This window comes from Muntiacus reevesi, chromosome 1 (assembly GCF_963930625.1).
Source record: "Muntiacus reevesi chromosome 1, mMunRee1.1, whole genome shotgun sequence".
Lineage (NCBI taxonomy): Eukaryota > Metazoa > Chordata > Mammalia > Artiodactyla > Cervidae > Muntiacus > Muntiacus reevesi.
In genome coordinates this window covers 128,535,338-128,557,531 of record NC_089249.1, presented here as the reverse complement: position 1 = coordinate 128,557,531, position 22,194 = coordinate 128,535,338, and the positions used below count along the sequence as shown (strand labels likewise).

Sequence of the window (22,194 nt, the reverse complement as noted above, 5' to 3'; positions counted from 1 at the left end):
GTTGCTGGTTTTAGAATTATCTCTTGACATTAACATTTTTATGCACCCCCCTGTTAAGTTTTATGCTTGGATATAATGCCACCATATAGGAATCAAGGTAAATGCCATATCCCAAATCCACAGAGAGCCAGAGCCAAACCGTGGGTTAGCAAATCTGTCTTTTTATGTGCAGTTACTCATACTGTATGATTTATACACACTGCTTTTGAAAGCTGCATTAACTGAAAGAAGCAGGATTGCGGAGGGGCAAAGAAGTACATATATAGGCTGGCTTGGTTGAACTGTGTTGAATTCTCTTTAGAACAATCTTTACAAGTCTTTGCTCACAGTTAGAGGTCTGCTGAAAGTGACTCAGTGTGGATGAAAACAGCTTGCTTAATCATTCCTGAAACATGGGAAAAATTAAAATACATTTTTTTCTTTGTCAAGCAATAAAAACAATGCCAGATTGTTAATGCCTTTTTTGTACCTTTCACTTGAAAGACCTCAAAAGAACATCAAGGAGAATAAAGGCAAAATCTATTCCCCAATGGCATCATTATACATGTTGAAGCCTCTAAAACTAAAACTCTAAAGACATTCAGGAAGAGTAGAGAAATAAATGACAGCAAACTGAAGAGTGTGTCTCTGGAGCTTTGTTCAACCTGCTTTGTTCAAATTCATTCAAATTGCATGATGAAAAGCAAAGATCTCATTTGTTTCAACATTAAAGTAGGAAATTAGTGAGTGGTGGATTTGCTAATTGTCCTGTAAAGCATTTAAGATGCCAGGAGTGCCCCATTGCTAATATTTTAAATTGCATTCTCATGATTGAAGTGAAAGCAACCCTTAGAGTGGTGTAAAACTATGTTTTTAATAATTTAAGCTGGTTCGATTCAAACATGATTTTGTTCTGAAATATTTATCGAAGCTCCTGTTTTTATTTGAGATGAGCAAGTTTCATTTTAGACTTCAAGACATCAAATGGAAATTCATTTTGAATATGGGGATAAAATAGGGAGATGGATTAGTTCCATCCAGTGTATGTTTCATCCCTGGCTGTGTCTGCTTGCTTCAAAGGATGTGGAATTAGCAGGTTTGGTTAAATTTTAGTTGAGTTTTTAGTGACCTTTTCTAATCCTGACTATTTCATAATTTAATGTCTTGACCTTCGTTTTCCATGGAGCCACCACAGTGATAAATGCAGAGATTTAATAACTAGAACTAGTTGACAGGTGACCTTTCGTACATGGCCATTTCTCTTTGCTGGGGAAACCACACTGTTTTGCAAGTTTTAATTCACAGATTTTAATTATCTATTCTATTGTCTATAAGCCTATTCATGGAGGAAAAAGTAAAGGTTAAATATTTCATTCTTCTTACTGATTAAAATGTAAAGTGATTGGCAGTTGTCCCAATATATCATTCAAAAAGGATAGGGCAATTCGTCAGTTTCTTACCCAAAGAACAGAGAAGGGAAATTTTCCAGAGTGGTTTGCTTGGTAAGGAGCAGGATGGAAAAAGTGGTTAGGAGAATGAGCGGTCTCATTTGCAGGATAAGGGTGACTCTGTGTGTGTGTGTGTGTGTGTGTGTGTGTGTGTGTGTGTGTGTGTGTGTGTGTGTGTGTGTGTGTGTGTGTGTGTAAATTTAGAGCAGAGAAACAGAAAGAAGTCTTTAACTATATGTGTCCTAACTTGAACAGAAGAGTGACTGGACTCAATAAAAGGTGAGACTTCCTGATCAGAGTGAATGACCCGTTAGTTTTGGTCATTTTTTTTTTCAACCAGACAAGGATCAATTGAGCATGTCATGGTTAACTGGTTTCTAGAGCCTACCTAAATAATGTTTAGTCACAAGAAAATAAAGCTAATTATTAAAATACCACAGACTCTTCAAAAGAGATTAGAATAGCCACATTGTCCTCTCTTACCTCCATAGTATCAAGGATTCTCTTGCACTCATATTCTCTGGCATTTGTGCAAGCAAGAATTCATTTCTGTGCTGAATGCCCATGCTTATGAAAAAAAATAAAAATCCACATGACTCTAAAATGACCTAAGGATGAGCATAGTACCTAGGCAGTCAGTGTCCTAGAATCTTCATACGGATGGAGAGGGGAGCGATTCAAAGTTAGAGGAGGGCTTGGCATCTCAGCTATCTTTGCTACCCAGGGAGTTGAAAGTAGCCACTGTAAGCTTCTAAAGTGAATTTACCTCCAGGAGACTTTGCACTGGGGAGAGGTATTCCCTTAGCCACGGAGACTAGCTTATAAAAGCATCTATCATGGCTTTGTGCTTTTTCAGATATGGACTGTAATAATTTAATGTTTCAGAAAGAAACACAATTCACTCCCGTTACAAAAAAAGTTTGAAAAGCAAATTGAGTAAAAAAATGTGGAGGACAATTTTAAAACTAATAAAATCAGTCATGATTAGTTTATCTTAGACTGAAATTTCAGCCATATTTTAAACTTAAAGATTAAGAAAAAATATCCACATAATTTCTTATGCTTTCATAATGTCATTGCCAGAAAGGAGAGATTATTTCTATTCCCATACGAAACCCTAACACTCCTGAGGAGACTTTCATCAGTTAAGAAACTTTGTCCTCTTTTGGTGAAATTTTTGACCACCAACATATTTAAAAGCATTGATTTATAATTTAATGTAGATAGTTTTAATATAATACTGGGTAAGAGTTGATGTGTTTGCCTACATGCTTATTAGGGATAGTGCAAATTCATAATAAATATTTCTCTAATACCTCCCACTTCTTATTAGTGCTATGAGTGCATTTCACAAAAGATAATATGTTCTGTCTTTTTAACCTGAAAGATGTCTAGTATTCACTGGACTCAGGTTCATTTCAATTTCAGTTCAATAATATGAAATAAAAACTAACTTTTGAAGAATTTACTATGAGAACTGAATGGAATAATGTAATGAAGTGTTGGGCAGGATGACTGGCCCATATTAGGTATTTAATCATGTTAATGTCAATAAATATAATACTCCATATTTATATGTTTCCATCACACTGTTTCTTACCTCTCTCATCCTCTCCCTGCATGTCAGATAGGGATCAAATTCTTTTTCAAAAAGGAGACAAATGTCAAGATTTGTTTTAGCAGAGGAAGGACTTGGTTTTCAAGGCAGTACATTAGACCTTTAAAACATTGGCTTAGCTAAAAGGTTCATTCAGGTTTTCATCAGATGTTATGGAAAAACCCAAGTGAACTTTTCAGCCAACCAATAGTATATGAATTGACCCTAGTTGATCATAAAACACCCCCACCTACCTCAGAGCTGTATGCTGAGGTTAAAATTCACACTGATTAAAATCCTAAAATTATTTTAGGATTAATTAACAGAGCCTTGCATGGAACAAGTGCATGGTAAAAATTACTTGGTTGTGTCGACTAGAAAAAAAAAAAAAGATCTACAGCTTGAGAGTTGTGAGTTAGTTTTATTTGGGGCAAAATGAAGACTGCAGCCCAGGAGGCAGCACCTCAGATAGCCCTGAGAGACTGCTCCAAAGCAGCAGTGGGGGAAAGTCAATATACAAGGTTTTGGTGAAGGGGGAGTTCAATGCCATGAAGCACTCATTTTGCAAAAGGTTTTTGTTACTCATGAGGATCTGATGTCATCGTGACGGGATTTAGTGCTTCTCTAGATATGACGAGATACAAGGATTGGGATCATAAAATCTGTTCCAAAAAACATCCAACTATCTGAAGACCTGTCCCACCAGATCCCCTGGAGTACAGAGCCCCTCACTGGACCCTAAACTCCCTCGGGGATTGTTGAAGGTCAGCAGCTATAGCAGCATGGGGTTCAATCTCTGTAAGGGCAGACGACAAATGCCTTTGTTGTTCAATCGTTGACAATGCTCTTGGTAAGTGCCAGTTTGTAGTTGACAATTGTTTACTAGATACCACTGAATAAACTTCCCCAAGTTGAGTATGTATTACCAGATATGCAGCTATAGAGGTAGTATATTTTGAAAAGGGAGAAAATACCCAAATCGAATAAGGCAAACCTTGAAAATATTGCACGTTCAGTTCCAGACCACTGCAATAAAGTGAATATTGCAATAAAGTCACATGAATTTTCTGGTTTCCCAGGGTATATAAAAGTTATGCTTACACTATACTGTAGTCTGTTAGGTGTGCAATAGCCTATGTCTTAAAAAAGTACATATATTAACTTAAAAAATACTCTATGGCTAAAATATACTTATCTATCATTTGACAAAACAGGATTGCTGCAAACCTTCAATTTGTAAAAAAAAAAAAAAAAAAGAAAGAAAGAAAGAAAAAAGAAAACACAGTATCTATGAAGCTCAATAAAATGAAATGCAGTACAGTAAGATATGCCTGTATAATGATGTTACCCCCGCCCCCAAATCAGTATCTTAGATTTCAGATGAAAGGAAGCATTTGACATTTGTGAGATTTCTCTTAGGAACACAGCTGCCCAGATGGTCTGCTGAATATTTGTGGTAATCTCAGTTTATAGACACAGCCAAAGCTCAAGCAAAGCATTTGGCTTGATGATGTTTTGAGTGTACAAGAGAGAAAGACAAAGAGGTCAAATTTGTTTTTAATGGGAAGAAATTAAAAATAGGGACAAGTCAACTGAAAAGGAGAGTTCAAAATTATGATAGGGCTTGATAAAGTGGAGTCAGATAAATCTTTCCAAAGGTCTCAGAAAATCCAGGGCCTGTATCTAGAAAGAAACTGCTTACTGAGGCAGAACTGAATGAGTGGACACACATGGAATAAATTTTCAAGCAAAAGCCCCGAATCAAATAACATAAATGAGCTCAAGAAACAGCAGGACATTTTAACAAAGAAAGTTGAGATCACAAGATGCAGTGATAAAGCTAATAAAAGGAACTGAGATAACCAGATGAGAGCAGCCCTTGGGTCAAACCATCCATTGGTACCCAGGTGTGTCTTTCTTTTTATCACGGCTTACTGTAGTTTGAAAGTGCCTTCAAACATAAAAATGAGTCCCTTGTGCTTTAACAAGCTCTTCGTGCTACCTGAAGCCTCTGATTATGATTAGGAATGTTTCATTCATCTAGTCCTGCACTCCTATTATACTGTAAAGATGGTTCCTGCAACCACGTGGTAAATAGAACAGTCACCCCTGCAGCCATGACTCCTGGTACCTCATTCAGGAAGCCAGACGGCTAGGCAGGTCTGAGACCAAGCAGAATGACATCAGGAAGTCTTACAACTCTGGCCTTGGTGACAATATGGCCAAGTGAATAGCATAAAAGAAAGGGGCAATTTAAAGATCACCGCCTACACCCAAAGGCATTATATTCACAGCACCCTGCCGAATTACATACATGCCATATAAACAAGCGGAGAAGGCAGTGGCACCCCACTCCAGTACTCTTGCCTGGAAAACCCCATGGACGGAGGAGCCTGGTGGGCTGCAGTCCATGGGGTCACTAAGAGTCGGACACGACTGAGCGACTTCACTTTCACTTTTCACTTTCATGCATTGGAGAAGGACATGGCAGCCCACTCCAGTGTTCTTTCCTGGAGAATCCCAGGGATGGCAGAGCCTGGTGGGCTGCCGTCTATGGGGTCGCATAGAGTTGGACAGGACTGAAGCGACTTAGCAGCAGCATATAAACAAGAGGCCATTGTTCCCAAAGTTTGCCCTCAAATTATTAGTCAGCTGCTAACCTCATATCTGCACAGCTGATATGTTGTCATGAGACAGACTGTGATATCTTACTTGATCACTCTCAGAGGTTACAATTGTCAAGTGAAACCAGTGTGCTGATTCTTATTAGTTAAATGAAGCCTTGTTGCAGCAGAGCCAGCTAATACACTTTAATGACTTGGAAATCCAATGCAAATTGCTGTATGTTGGGTATTAGAACATCTCCAAGGCTTTTCCTTTATATCTTTTTTATTTTTTTTTAATGTGTGGAGGTGGTACCCCCAAAATGCTTTTAGTATACAGGGAAGCAACTTCTTGGAACACTAAATGGAACCTAACCTCCTGGCACCATATGATATGCATTTTGGTGATAAGTTGGAATGTGTCATGTGACAAACAAATTAAATAAGGCGTTGACCTGTGTGACTGAGTTTGGAGGACTCAGCTAAGTCTAATAGATGTCAGGAAGAACATTGTATTCTTCCTTACAGTCTTCCCAAAGATTGCAGGGAAGGGGCTTAAATGCACGAGAAAGGGGCTTAAATCAATGCCTGATTCTACAAGGCATCCCCATGTGCCTCCATTTGCCCTTTGGTGAGGTCTTCACTATGGCACCAACCTAGAAAATCCCATTGCCAAGTGCCCTAATACACTCACCCTCCTTGAGAGGAGCTATTCTGACCTGTTGCCTGGACCACCTTAGTTTAGAAATCTTACTGAAGCAGGAGCAAAGGACAGTCAGTCCCTTTCATAGCAGACTTTTAAGGCACTTCAAAATGGACCTTTGTGGGCTGTATAAGTAAGGTTTTTAAAAATTCTTAATTTTGACATGTCAGATAAATAAATTCACTCGCCTATATTGAACCTGTGGATATGCTGATGGGTTTCTTCCAGATTGCTTTTCTCTTTTAAACTAAATCAGCAATTCTAGATGAATTGAAAAAGTCCTCTTCTTTCCTATGTTCAGGGTCCTAATAAATTCTTTTCATTAAATTGCTTTCATTTCCTAACTTGACCACTGTATATTTGAAATACTATAGTATTCCAGGGATTTCTGAGGAGTGGGGTTAAATGAAGACAGACATTGAGCCTACTCTTAAGGAGTTTGCTTTCTAGTGGACAGACATTATTAAATAATAAATTGTAACATAACTAATACACAGTGTGGTAGGGGCCACTGACCAATAGGCACCAAGAAATCTGGGATCACATATCAGATATAAACGTAGAATCTCACAGAAAGAAAAGAAGAAAGGCACGTATCAGCAAAGTGCATTGTCCCCTTATCACTCACTGTTTAAAAGTTCACTTTTCTTTATGTGTGGGGGAATCGTAAAAGGAATTTACAGTCATTCCTCCATACCCAAGGGGGGTTGATTCCAGGACCCCAGTGGATGCCAAAACCGCAGATGCTCAAGTCCCATGCCAAGGCCTTTCCATATGCTCCAGTTCTGCATCCGCAGACCCAAGCAACCCGGATGGTGTGGTATTTTCCATCCACAGAGTGTCGACTGTATTTGGCTTGCTTGCCAGTATGCTAAGTCGCTTCAGTCGTGTCCAACTCCTGGCAACCCCATGGACTGTATAGCCGGCCAGGCTCCTCTGAGAATCCATGGGATTCTCCAGGCAAGAATGGAGTGTGTTGCCGTCTCCTCCTCCAGGGGATTTTCCCGACCCAGGGATCGAAACCGTCTCTTCTTTCTCCTGCATTTGCAGGGTCTTCTTCACCACTAGCGCCACCTGGGAAGGAAAAAACAAGCAGAGAATAAGGGAGAGAGCAGTGGGTTTAGGGTTGACTCTAGATTTGAATCTACCAATGCAACTTTATCACCTGCCAGCCCTGAAAGTTGATGCTTCGTCTCTATGAGTCTCTGTCACCTCATTGGTTAAAGTATGTGGAATCTAGAAAAATGGTATAAATGAATCTATTTGCAGGGCAGGAATAGAGATGCAGACATAGAGAATGGACGTGTGGATACCAGGCGGAGTCAGGGGGAGGGGAGGGTGAGACAAATTGGGAGATTAGGATTGACATATATATGTTATCAAGTGTAAAATAGATAAATAGTGGGAACCTCTAGTATAGCACAGGAAACCCAGCTCAATGTTCTGTGATGGCCTAGATGGGTGGGACGGTGGGGAGAATAGGGGGAGGGAAGTCCAATAGAAAGGGGATGTATGTATAGGTATAGCTGATTCACTTCATTGTACAGCAGAAATTATCACAGCATTGTAAAGCAATTAAACTCCAATAAAAAAAAAGGATGGTGGAGACAGTCTGTGTACCTGCCTTCCCTGAGTTCTTAAAAAGAAGCCTTTTCTATCCAACTGGAATAAACAAGAGCACGATGGTTATTTAACCATGGTGATGCAAGGGAATTTTTTGAGTCTCTATAATATTTTTGCTAGCCTGAAATTTATCTTCAGTAGTTCTGGGTTTTGAAAATTCAGAATCTCATCATTTGCTGAAGTTTTTTGTATTTTTATCAATCGCTATATACATATAAGTAAACTTTAGAATTGATGCCTATATATACTTCTTTTGCATTTCTTTTTTTAGCCACCATCCTTATTAAAGAGAGCAAATCTTTCTGTATTTCCTTATTTCATTTGAAATTACAGTTTTGAATGAAAAGGCATCATATAAAATGAGAAACAAATGACTGCTTTTTCATTGAATTTTAAACCAACACAAGAAAGAGAAATGAAAATTATTTCTTAGCAATCCATATTCAGTTTTTAAATGGAGGCATGCCCCAAGCTTGATATCCTGTGGAGCTAGTGTTGGATTAGTATAAATATATTTCAGAGATATTCCCACACTCAGCAATGATATACAATATCTGGAATTTCTGTCTTCCCAGAAGAACTTGTTAGGATATGTGGAACTTTCTAATTTACACATTTCTCCCCCACCCCTGCCCTGTTTCTCTTTCTGTTTTTCAGCCTTTGCAACTGGACTGTAATCTTTGTGCCATTGTGTCAAACTCAGGTCAGATGGTCGGCCAGAAGGTAGGGAACGAGATAGATCAGTCATCCTGCATTTGGAGAATGAACAACGCGCCCACCAAAGGCTATGAAGAGGATGTTGGCCGCATGACAATGATTCGCGTTGTATCCCATACCAGCGTTCCTCTTTTGCTGAAAAACCCTGATTATTTTTTCAAGGAAGCAAACACTACTATTTATGTTATTTGGGGCCCTTTCCGCAATATGAGGAAAGATGGCAATGGCATTGTGTACAACATGTTGAAAAAGACTGTTGACATCTATCCCAATGCCCAAATTTATGTGACCACAGAGAAGCGCATGAGTTACTGTGATGGAGTGTTTAAGAAGGAAACTGGGAAAGACAGGTGAGTCCTTTGAGAAGTGGCCTTGTTGTTGTTCATGCTAAGTCTTTGCAGAGTTCTTTTGCCAGTTATTAAATGAACAGTTATTTTTCAAACCGGTTGTTACATGTTTTTGACTATTATGATTACTTGATGAGCCAGCAGTGAGGCCTCCTTTGGTCTACCTGCACCAGCCTCTCTCTTAATTTTGATTGGATCGAAGGCCCTCCCCACCCCCACCCCCCCCCAAAAAAACACTGACTGCTTCCCCAAGATATCTTTAGGTTTGTTCTTATTTAGTTCAATTTGCTATTGAGTAAATTGGATATTAGCTTAAAGAAGTCTACACATTTTTGTCTCAAAATAGAAGTGTTAAGGAACTTTAGGACCTAAACTCCTTTGGAAATTGTGGCAAAAATTTACTGAGACTGCAAAACAGAACAGGCTATTGATTCTGTAATAAGGTTGCAGAGCTTCTTGCCTGCAAATAGGCCCTGCGCTTGTGAACTTGTGATCACCATAACTTAGCATTTAACATGTTAAGCAGAATATCATGTTGAAATTAAGCATTACTTAAAATCATTAACAGTGGGTTCTTGACGAGAAATGAGATATATATATACCATTCACTCAATTAGCTAAAAACCAATTTGCATATTTTTATTACATCTGGTTTTCTGCAGCATTCTGTAAACCACCTTTCCCGATGTCTGCTTGTCTTACTCTTCTCCTGCTCCTTACTTTTCCTGCTTCCTCCCCACTCCCTCTTCCTCCTCCTCTTCTCCCATATAACTTACTTTTTTTCTTCTTCTTTAGAAAGGTAACCAGTATATGAGAGAGAAGCAGAGTTGTAAATCAGTCTATCTTTTATTTTAGTTCATATATCTAGTACTGGTAAAGACCTGCTGAAGGAAAAATATTGAAACTGATTGCTAAATTTGAATTACCACTGAATATTGCTTACTTGTGCAATATCATGGATAAATTGAGCATTGACTATAATTCCAATATTAAAATTCTGATATACAAGGAAGGGTATACATCTCCTCAAGACATATATCTTTTATCCTTTATTATTATCAAATTTAAACCTTTAACTGTATTGGGGTATGTGTTTGAGAAAGGGAGTTTCTAACATCTCTGGATAGAGTTTTAATGCTAGTAATTATTTTAAAAATCTTGTGTGGACTAACTCTCCTATTGATAATGTAGGTCAAATTTAGTGTTTTCTACTTCTGAGCACCAAAAATACATAGCTCCTAATGAAATGCAAGATAAATAGCCATTGATAGTGGCCCCTTACACTTCAGAGTTAGTGAGAAGATTCCCAGTGTTTAGATTTGAATCAGTGTAGCATAAGTGGTCCAAAGAGCCAGGCAGTAAGGATAAAAGGAGGAGGTATGTGCTTCAAAGAAATATGGTCACCTGTATCATCATTTTATATAAATACGATCATTCTCAAGTGACTTTGGAAATTTCTGTTTTTTCACTAGCCCAGAGCAATGCAGTTTATTATGTATAGTTAGTTTTTCGTTAGTAATGGTTTGCCCTTGGGGTATCACCTAGTCATAACTATAGGCCCTTGAATAATTTAGGGGTATCAGAGGAGAACTCAGCATGCTGTCTGTCCCCATGTGTTTTGCTTGTATCATGTTGGTTTTGCTGTGAGCTTTCAGAGACAGCACTGTTGCAGATCTGTGGGCTGGGCAACAAGTGCTGGGAAAGAATAGCTTTGGGAGGTTCATTTTCCTACTGGCTGTAAGGAGGAAAGCTGTTTATATAGTAGGAAAAAACTCAGTTGTTAATTTTGCAGGTATCATTCATTTCGTAGAGTTACCAAAACAGAAGTATAAAAATCAAGCCAAAATGATTTTATGATACTTTGTAGCTGTTTTCTCCCCCAAATCTAATCCTGTCTAGTGTTTCACTGAATACTGCAACCAGACCAAAGAAGACAACCAAATAATAGAAATGAGCAGAATGGATAGGTTTGGTAAAACCTATTTGAATGACAAAAGGCTGACCAAAATGATCTCAAGGGCTGCTATCTCCACTGTGATTTTAATCTGTGTCCTAAATATAGCTATGTTGATTTGATTGTTAAAGATTCCCCTTAGTGACCTGATGTTCATTTCCACATTTCAAACAGAGACATTTTTTAACTTTTTATGAAGGGAAATGTCACACTTAGACTAATCCTGTAATGAACTCCTGTGTACCCACAGTTCAGATTGAATATTATTAACTCATAGCCAGTCTTGTTCCATTCATACCTCTATTTGCTTTCTCCTTTCCCAAGGTTTGTTTTGAAGCAAATGCCAGGCATCATATTATTTTCATTCATAAATATTTCAGCATTTATCTCTAAAAGATAGACTCTTAAAAATAAACACTGTGCCATTGCCTCACATAAAAATCAGTATACTTTCTTAATAACAATATATATTTAGTCTGCTTTCAAATTTCTCCAATGATCTCATTAATATTTTTAACAGATAATTGACTCAGGATTAGTATTAAGGTCTGTACATGTTCAAATAAGGATTAGCATTAGTCTATACATTATAAATAATTGATATGTCTCCTATATTTTTCTTAATCTATGGCTTCTTTTCTCTCACTCTCACTTTATTATTGAAAAAAATCTAGTCATTCGTCCACGATCTATATTTTGCTGACTGCCCCCCTATATTACTTCTGCTTTGATACCTCTGTACAGTAAGTCCCCTACATCTGAATGAGTTCCATCCCAAGAGTGAATCTGTAAGTCTAATTTTTGTTCGTTTAAGTCAAACAAAGTTAACCTACGTAGCCAACTAACACCATTGGTTATATAGTACTGTACTGTAACAGGTTTATAATACTTTTCACAGAAATAATACATAAAAAACAAACACAAAAAATAAAGAAAATGGTTTTCATTTTAGAGTACCTTGAAAAGTACAGTAGCACAGTACAATAGTTGGCATTTCTTAGCAGTACCAGCCACATCACCATTGGTTTCACCCTTGCTTCTGGACATCCTGGGCTTGAAATAAAGATACTGTACCAGTACTCTATACAGTACTGTATAACCACTTGCAGAGGATACACACACGGCAGTGTATGCCAGACACATGAATAATTTATTTAATTGGACATTCAAACACATGTTCACATCTTTGAAAGTTTGCAACTTGAAGGTTTCTATGTAGAGGACTTACTGATATTGAGGATTTATTGGATTTGGGTCTAATTTAAAAAAAATTTTTTTAAATCAAGATTATTAGGTGATACTTCTATCAGAATGAAGACTGTTTTCTCTCTTTTTATGTTAATAGTCATTAATGATCATTGTCTAAATCCAGTAATTCATTAGAATTATGGTGCAAAATGGTGATATTTCATGATTTCTTTTTCACTTATTAGCTGATATACATTATAAACTTGCTGTCATCAACCATTTGGTTACTGTGAGATGGAAGATAGTACAAGTTATTTCTCCTAATTTACTAGTTTTAAGACATTGACACCATCATCCTCGAAAAAATGACCAGTAAATTTATTGTTTTCAGTATTTACATATTGACTTAGATACTTAAACCTATTTAAATACTTTAATTCATTAAAATTATGTTCTTATGCTTAAATCGTCCTATTTTGAGCTATGGGAATGTCTTCAAATTGGCTTTTGCATCCTTTTGACATGTCTTTAGTAGTTTTGTAAAACAAAGTTTTGTAAATTCTTTTTGTTTCCTATTATTAGATGATGTTTAAGGCTTTTCTTGTACATATCCTGATGCATGCCAAGTCCAGACATTTTTCCCAAAGAACTTTGGCCCTTTTATTGATAGTATTGAAGAGAGCATAATCTTGGCTCTTCTACAGGTACTCATAACTACTGGATTGGTCTTTGTTTCTTGGTCTTTCCATTAGCCTGAACTAGTATATTAACAACATATGCTGTGTATACTGTTTAAAGATATAATCATTATGAGTTCAAATTGAAACTTCCAGTTCAAATTCAGGACTATCAGGTTTTTATTTTACCTCATCTGTCTTATGTTTGTCTTCTCTCTGCTTTGCTGGCAATCACAGGTTCTAGAAAAACCAATGTAAATACTCATGTGCTTTATCCCACAGTATACACACAACACTCTTAGAATTAAGAGTAACACTGCAACCAGAAATATGATTACTGTAAACATTTTAAGATTATTCTGCATCAAAGAAGATGTTTTAATACAAGCATTTGTGTGAGTGCATGCTCACAAAGTGTGTATTAGTTATATCCTAACAAAAGTTTAAAAATTTTTCTCCTAAGTAAATAGAATTAAGTGGAATACATCATTGCAGGTATGAAGGGGTGAGGAAAAAGGAATATCCGTATAATTTGACTTTTGTGTAAACTATTTGGTTGATTTGCCTGCACTTTCTGGAGGTAAGTGCTAATTTTCATCATCAGGTTTTTAGTGGCGACATTATGTCACCGTTATCGTGTATAATTCATAGAGTTAGAAAAAAAAAATGTGTCCCTAGTCATTAAAGTGATTCATGATAGGAAAATGATTAAATGGAATTCTTCAAAGAAATATTTGCCTCTCAGCTTGTTTCTTCAAATTATCAAAGTCCTTTTAAAAAATATAAGCCCCCTCCTCCATTTACAATGGGCATCTTTTCATTTTTCCAGCGGTTTTAATTTTTATCTCAAGGAATTTGTTATTGAGAAAACATGAAGTAATAAAAGAAATATGTACCCTGTTAAATTTCTTAGAATGAATTTAGACCAACTCATACACATATTGGAACACTTTTTCAAACCAAATGAAATTTAATTTGCTGTCTTATCAGAATAAAATTATTTGGCCTGTCAATTAGGGTGACCTTGTGGGAAGGACTGAGAGAACAAAAAGAGAGGTTGCTTGCCCTTTCTCTGTTCATTTCTGGGGCTCAGTTTTCTTTGGAATTCTAGGGCCTTTGGGTAGTGGTCACCGTTATATCTTCACTTACCAAATGTTTTTTTTCTGGAAAACAACCACCTTCAACAAACCAGGAAACTTTGGAATTAAAGGCCTTGTAGTAAAAATATAGCAGTGGAAAACTCAGCAGTGACCACAGGACTAGAAACGGTCAGTATTCATTCCAATCCCAAAGAAAGGCAACGCCAAAGAATGCTCAAACTACCGCACAGTTGCACTCATCTCACACGATGGTAAAGTAATGCTCAAAATTCTCCAAGCCAGGCTTCAGCCATATGTCAACCGTGAACTTCCAAATGTTCAAGCTGGTTTTAGAAAAGGCAGAGGAACCAGAGATCAAATTGCCAACATCCGCTGGATCATTGAAAAAGCAAGAGAGTTCCAGAAAAACATCTATTTCTGCTTTATTGACTATGCCAAAGCCTTTGACTGTGTGGATCACAATAAACTGTGGAAAATCCTGAAAGAGATGGGAATACCAGACCACCTGACCTGCCTCTTGAGAAACCTGTATGCAGGTCAGGAAGCAACAGTTAGAACTGGACATGGAACAACAGACTGGTTCCAAATAGGAAAAGGAGTACATCAAGGCTGCATGTTGTCACCCTGTTTACTTAACTTATATGCAAAGTACATCATGAGAAATGCTGGCCTGGAATAAGCACAAGCTGGAATCAAGATTGCTGGGAGAAATATCAATCACCTCAGATATGCAGATGACACCACCCTTATGGCAGAAAGTGAAGAAGAACTAAACAGCCTCTTGATGAAAGAGGAGAGCGAAAAAGTTGGCTTAAAGCTCAACATTCAGAAAACTAAGATCATGGGATCCGGTCCCATCACTTCATGGCAAATAGATGGGGAAACAGTGGAAACAGTGGGTGATTTTATTTTTCTGGGCTCCAAAATCACTGCAGATGGTGATTGCAGCCATGAAATTAAGACAGTATAATAAATAAATATAAATAAAAAGAGGCTTACTCCTTGGAAGGAAAGTTATGACCAACCTAGACAGCATATTGAAAAGCAGAGACATTACTTTGTCAAAAAAGGTCCATCTAGTCAAGGCTATGGTTTTTCCAGTAGTCATGTATGGATGTGAGCGTTGGACTATAAAGAAAGCTGAGCATAGAATTGATGCTTTTGAACTGTGGTATTGGAGAGGACTCTTGAGAGTCCCTTGGACAGCAAGGAGATCCAACCAGTCCATCCTAAAGGAGATCAGTCCTGGGTTTTCATTGGAAGGACTCATGCTGAAGCTGAAACTCCAGTACTTTGGCCACCTGATGTGAAGAGTTGACTCATTGGAAAAGACCCTGATGTTGGGAAAGATGGAGGGCAGGAGGCGAACAGGATGACAGAGGATGAGATGGTTGGATGGCATCACCAACTCAATGGACATGGGTTTGGGTGAACTCTAGGAGTTGGTGATGGACAGGGAGGCCTAGAGTGCTGTGGTTCATGGGGTCGCAAAGAGTCGGACACAACTGAGCAACTGAACTGCACTGAGTGAAAATAATCTGAACCAAAATAGATCTCTTTTCCCCCTTTGAATGATGGGTGTGCATACATAATACTAGCTTGCTGACATTTACACATTTGCATTAATACATCTTGAGACTGAAATACCCTAGAGGTGCTGTGGGGCTGACACTGGCACATGCTGCTACTTTCAACATTTGAAGAATGGGATTATGTGCCTGGCCATGTACAGATGCAGAATGAATATTAACTCTCCTGGAGAGGTAGCAGAGCCTGTGTGAGACATTCTGCTTACTTATGGACAGATAGGCAGTTGCAGCTTGCCTCCCACTTTATAAATACATTAGCAAATGTGGACACATTATTGAATTAAGTAACAACTGAGAAAGCTATATTTCCTATTAAAACTGCAAAGCTAATTCAGGCCTGATAAAGGGCCCTGAGCTGCCCTAAATAGGTCTTCATTAAGTGGACACAAATGTGGCTCTGCCTTCAGGAATGGATGAAATTAATGAAAGCTAGCAGCAAATAGATCAATGTTTCAAGATGTTACTGCTTCAGGTTCAAAGGATGTGAAGGGAAGGAGTTACTTTTAAAGCATTTAGAAAACAGGATATACAAAAGTCACTTTCAGAAGACACTGTCAAAGTGAGAAACGGATTGGTAAGTATCAACCATGCATGGCTAGTCTTTGTCCGTGTGCTCCATCCATTCCCATTCAATCTTGCAGAGAGAAAAAGAAACCAGCAATGTGTGGTTTTTCCCCATCTGATGTTGGAGATGGTTTTGTCATCCGGTGTGGGTTTTAAGTGCAGCGCAGTGGGTTTTAAGTGCAGCTTCGCTGTTTTAGCTATCGACTAAAAAGATGTACAACTTGAGAGTTGTGAGTTAAGTTTTATTTGGGGCAAAATGAGGACTGCAGCCAGGGATAGCTCTCAGATAGCTCTGAGAGACTGCTCCAAAGAGGCAGTTGGGGAAGGTCAATATATAAGGTTTTGGTGAAGGAGGAGTTCCATGCAGTCAAGTGGTTACTTACAAAAGGTTTTCTGCTAGCCACAAGAAAGCTCATGTCAGTAAGAAGGGATTGAGTGCTTTTCTAGATATGAAGAGATGCAGGGATTTGGATCATGAAATCAGTTTCTGAAAATATTTAACTGCATAAAGACCTGTTCCAACAGAATCCCTGGAGCAGAGTGCCTCACTTCACCCTAAATTACCTAAGGGGGTGTTGAAGGTCAACAGCTGTAGCAGCACAGGGTTCAACTCCACAGAGGCAAACGCCCTTGTTGTGGTTGTTCGCTGGCAAATGCTCTTGTAAAGAGCCAATTTACAGTTGACATAGCTTTGACCATTTTGAAAGTTTCTTGTGCTACTGTGTGATCGATTTTAGGGATTAAATTGGCTCACATCCCTTAGGTTTGCAAACTTTAGTAGTTCCTAGAGTGGAAAGAGGTTTCAAGCCTCTCCCTCGAAAATTTGGGAACTCCCTGAATGTCCCCCTTTGTTGGGACACAAAACAGGGAAACTGCCTCAACAAATGCAGTACAGCAAGGTTGGGGGTAGGGGCAGAAACAAAAATCAGAAACTGTGTTAGCCAGAGAGCCAGCCACAAGGCACAGACCCATGCCTAGTTGCCCAAAAAGGTACTGTCATTCTACCTGGACTTCAAAAACAAAGTTACCTAATTGTTTCTAACGCAGGATAAATGGGTACTAATCTCAGGAAAACCTGGCCCCCCAAAAAAATAGGCACAGTAGAAAAATTCTTGGATTGAGAGACAGAACATAATATTAAAAACAGTATTTTTCCTTTAAAGACGATCTTTGCAAATATAACATCTCAGCACTTTTTTCAGGAGCAACGTTGACACATCTCTGTTAACATGAATTAATGTTCCCACCCCAGCTGATGTATTTGGCAGAAACAATGAGTTCACACAGCAGTTATGGCAGACCCATAGGACTCCTGAGTCAAAAAGCATAATAAGGCATCCAGGGCTGTGTTTTCATGCTAACAGGCATTAGGAAACAGGAGACTTCCTTTTTCCCATTATTCATGATGGCATCTAGTGACCTACATTAAGCCTCCTCTATAATACACATGGACTGGAAATTAAAATTTCAATAAAAAGAGGGAAGAATCTATTTTATTAATGGGAAGATGGAAGGGATGTTTGTAATTTACCAGGATATCAGTACTGAATTGTTTCATGTTCAAAAATACACACATTTGGGCAAAGGTGCAGGCAGGTACATACTAGGTGAAACTATATTTGACATGACAGTTTAGTTTAGGATTAAAACAAGAGAAACATCTTTAATTCAGTGACCATATTTTTAAAAGGAAGTGTATCAGACTACTGGTAGTTGTAGAAATCAAAACTTGCAACCAGTCTACTTTGGAGACTGGTCTTCTCCTGGGCCTTAGGATATGACTTGACTGAATAGCTCCATACACAGTGAGATTATGCTGTGTAGAAAGACATCCCAATAGACAATTATGCTGAACACTCCCTCAGTATAAAGGCTTTTGAACACTACAAAGGGTGTGAAACTCAAAGACAAATAGGCCTTCAGTCAGAAGATTCATTAGAATATACCTACACTTTTAACTTTATAAAGGCTTTAAAGTTCTTGTTTTCATTTTTTTTTACTGTTTATTTATTAATTTAAAGCCATGGGATTTTTCTTTAGGTCATAAGATTTATCTCTTCAGTTGTTTTACTTTCTACTATAATTTGGATTTCTCCTCCTTTAAAAAAATTTTTTTTTCATTTCTATTCAAGTTTAGATAAAAACGAAAAAAATTAAGAAAGATTATATATTTGTCCATAAAATATATGAACCAGGGGCAATTTCTTTTTTCTTCAATTCTTGTGTGCCTGGACTCAAGACAGAGTTGTTTTCTTGAGACTTTTCAATCTATACCATGTCCATCTGTACTACTAGTTTTTAATTGTTTGGACAGCCATTTCAAAGCAACTTGCATAGTATCTGAGATGTTGTAGGAGCTCTACACATGTTTATTGAATTGAATTTTTACTTCTCTGGAAACAAACATGAGAGATTTTATTAGATGTGGTATTATTGATGGACTTACCTTCTTAGCTTTTTGTTCTGAGAAACGAGTCTTCTTTGTACAGTACTTTTCTTTCTTTCCTTCTTCCTTCCTTCCTCCCTCCATTCCTTGCTTTCTCTCACCCTCCCTCCCTCCCTTCCCCTCTTTCTGTTTAGTATAGTACTTTTCAGACTTGAGTGTGCTTTCAGTCACCTGCTGATTGAGGTGATTTGAAGTGAATCCTGAGAGTTTGCATTTTGAATAAGCTCCCAAGCCAGGCCAGTGCTGTTAATCTCCAGGTGATACTTTGAATTGCACTATTTGAGACTGCTTTGAATGAAGAGATGGTATATTTCACCGTCCCTTGAATCAGAGAAATATATAAGGGAAGACTAGCTATTTTTCAAATAACCTTGGTAACCTGCTTGTAATTGGATTCCAATTTTGTAACTATGACCTGTTCCCGGCCATTTAAACATAGTGCCCTGAGGTCCTTAAGAATTCAATGAAGATATTTATCTGACCTTACTGAGTTTATTTGTCTATTTCTCTCATTAGACAACACAATTCTTAAGAATAGGGATGTTGCTTATGTCCATTTTATTTCCAGACCTAGCATTTTATTTTCAGACCTAGTACAGTGTTGGTTTACCATCAAATAGCATACAAATGCAAAGAAGGCAATGGCACCCCACTCCAGTACTCTCGCCTGGAAAATTCCATGGATGGGGGAGCCTGGTAGGCTGCAGTCCATGGGGTCGTGAAGAGTTAGACATGACTGAGCGACTTTACTTTCACTTTTCACTTTTATGCATTGGAGAAGGAAATGGCAACCCACTCCAGTGTTCTTGCCTGGAGAATCCCAGGGATGGGGTCGCACAGAGTCGGACACAACTGAAGTGACTTAGCAGTTAGCAGCAGCATACAAATGTGTTTTCACTCTACTTCTTTCAAGTAAATGGCCCACAGATATTTCAGGATTCCTTGAAATGGCCTCAGCCAATTACTCATTTTCTTTCTTCTATCATTACCACAGTGCTGGTCTAGTTGAAGTCTTCGCTTCTCACATGGGTGACCATGAGTACCATCTTGCCCTTATGCTTTTGTAGAAATTGCTCCTCTGTCTAAATTTTACTTCCTCCCATCACCATGCACACAAATGCATTCTTTATGAGTAAATTAAATATTACCTCTTCCATGAAGCCTTTTGAAATACCTCTAATTAGAACTCATTTCCTACTCTTAGAGTCCACAGACTTTGGACTTTTTAAAAATAAAAGCCATCATTCTCTATCATGCATCATTGTCATTTATGTCTAATCTTCCAGGTAGTCCATAAACTCTTTAAGAGCTGATATATCAGCTCTTATATATTTGTTTCCCCACCACCTGATACTATGTTTGACTCTAATAGGTATTTGGTAAATGTTTAATAGGTGAATGAATAAACAAGTGAGTAAAAGAGTGAAAGAAATAATACCAATAGTCTTTAAGTTTACAAGTCCCTTTGCTACTTGTTGAAGTACTTGTGAATTTCCAAACACTTTTCTTCAGTATATAGGGGTCACAGTAATACCAAGTGAGGCAAGTTATAGAAATGGATTTTGATAGAAAAGTTTCCACAGTTCTACTCAGACAGGCCACCCCTTGCTCTGTCTTACCCAAAGGTTGGCAAGACTATTACCTTTTCTGGTGATTTTGTAGCTGGGCACTGGTTCTTTAATAAGTCAGTGACAGAGCCATTCTTCAAATACAGGTTTCCATTTTAGTTTCACTTCAGTGACAAAGCAGTTTCCAAGACTTCACTCACAGTTGTTTGCTGTCAGTTGCCCAGTGAAAAAACAATTCCTAGGACCCAAGGTTGTACTCTTGGACCTTAGGCAGCAAACACAACAACTGCCACAGAAGGCAGAAAAGAGAAAACCCAAGGAAAGAAAAACTGATCATTGCCCAATTTACCTTCTAATTATTTTCTAGATAACATTTTCTTCACTGACAACAAAGAAAGTGAATTGCCTTAGTGAAAATACTTTTAAATAACTTCAAGAACATATAAGAAAAAAAATAGTAACAGTGTCTTTTAATCTGCTTCATGAATGGTTGATGAAATTATATATAGAGGAAAACTGATAAGTGCTTTGGCAGAATTCAGATCATGTCACTCTTCTTCTTAGTCCCCTGTTTCTCTTAGAGTAAAAGCACAAGTTTTTACAGTGACTTATAATGCCTTCCAGGGTGATCTGACCTCTTGTTTCCTCTCTGACCTCTATGAACCAAACACACTGGGCAAGCTTCCTCCTACAGGCCTTCATCTCAGCTCTTTGCTGGATCACCTTTCTCTTCCTATATTGCATAATCAACTGATCAACTCCTTCAAGCTTTTGCTCCTGTCACCCACTCAGTGAGTCGACCATGATGCTATTTAAAATTGAAATCCCCGCACCTCATAAGCAGCATTCCCAGTTCGCTTTACTTTGTTTAACTTTTTTCTTTCCCCAATAGCATTGTTTACCTTCTAACAGTTTATATACTTATGGATTTTATCATTTATTATTTTTGTCATTCTCCCCTACCAGGATGTAAGCTCCTTCAGAGCAGGAATCATTGTCTGCTTTTGTGACTTATATATCCCAGCACCTAGAATAGTGCACAGCATATAGTAGATACTTAATATTTGCTGAATGAATGAGCAAGGGATGGAAAACCAATTAAGTAAATAAAGGATTCTGGCAAACTTGCAAAACTTGTCTCATGGGGTCTGCCAAAGTAGGTTAAAAACTTAGCTTAAAAGGAAGAAAATACATGTGTTCATAAACCATGCCGTTAAGATACAGATTTTTAAATTAATTTTTAAAATTGCAGTATAGTTATTTTGGAGAAGGAAATGGCAACCTACTCCAGTACTCTTGCCTGGAGAATCCCATGGACAGAGGAGCCTGGTGATCTACAATCCATGGAGTTGCAAAGAGTCGGACATGACTGAGTGACTAACACACACATAGTTGATTTACGATGTTGTGTTAGTTTCTTCTATATAGCAAAATGAATCAGTTATATATATATATACATATCTCCACACTTTTTCTATTCCCATATAGGTCATAACAGAGCATGAAATAGAGTCCCCTGCGCTATACAGTAGAGAGTGTGTATAAGTCAATCCCAATCTTCTAATTTATTCCTCCGTCCTTTCCCCCTTAGTAACCATGAGCTGTTTGCTATATCAAGGTACAGGTTTAAGGCAAATTGGTCTGCTTTTGTTCTACAAAAGGATACTAGGATGGCAGCTCTCTTGTTTGAAGAGATCATCATGTTACTCAAGGAACCAGTTTGACTGATCTTTATTGTTTAGCATGTAGACCAGCTGTTTAAACAGAATAGACCAAATTAGCTAATTTTTTTGGTATCCAGCAAAAATCTCTTACTCTTATTTGGACTTGTAAAGCAATAGCTCTCAAGCATGAGCCTACACCTGAATCCTCTGGAGGGCTAGTTCACAGATTGCTAATCCTAACTTGAGAGTTTCTGAGTTGATGGTCTTGGACAAGATTCTGGAGTTTGCAATTCTGACAAGTTCCCAGATAATGTTGTCATTGGTGGTCCTGGGACCACACTTTGAAAGCCACTGGATACTGAAAGATTCTGAAATAGCAGGAATCATATTCAATTGTTTTGAATACATTTGGTCCTATAATCTTTAT

The 22,194-nt window shown here is 37.9% G+C and overlaps 1 protein-coding gene across 5 annotated transcripts in view; it reads left to right on the top strand.

The window, feature by feature from the left end:
• The window catches only part of ST6GALNAC3 (ST6 N-acetylgalactosaminide alpha-2,6-sialyltransferase 3), a 614,185-nt gene that overhangs the window by 347,589 nt on the left and 244,402 nt on the right, over positions 1–22,194 (top strand). For 4 of the 5 annotated variants that reach the window (XM_065910820.1, XM_065910807.1, XM_065910829.1 and 1 more), the window contains exon 3: positions 8,611–9,020. In XM_065910820.1, coding sequence (XP_065766892.1) covers positions 8,611–9,020 — 410 coding nt within the window. Of the gene's footprint in view, positions 1–8,610; positions 9,021–13,331; positions 13,419–22,194 lie in introns of those variants that run through there. The other variant, XM_065910835.1, reaches the window with a different exon arrangement.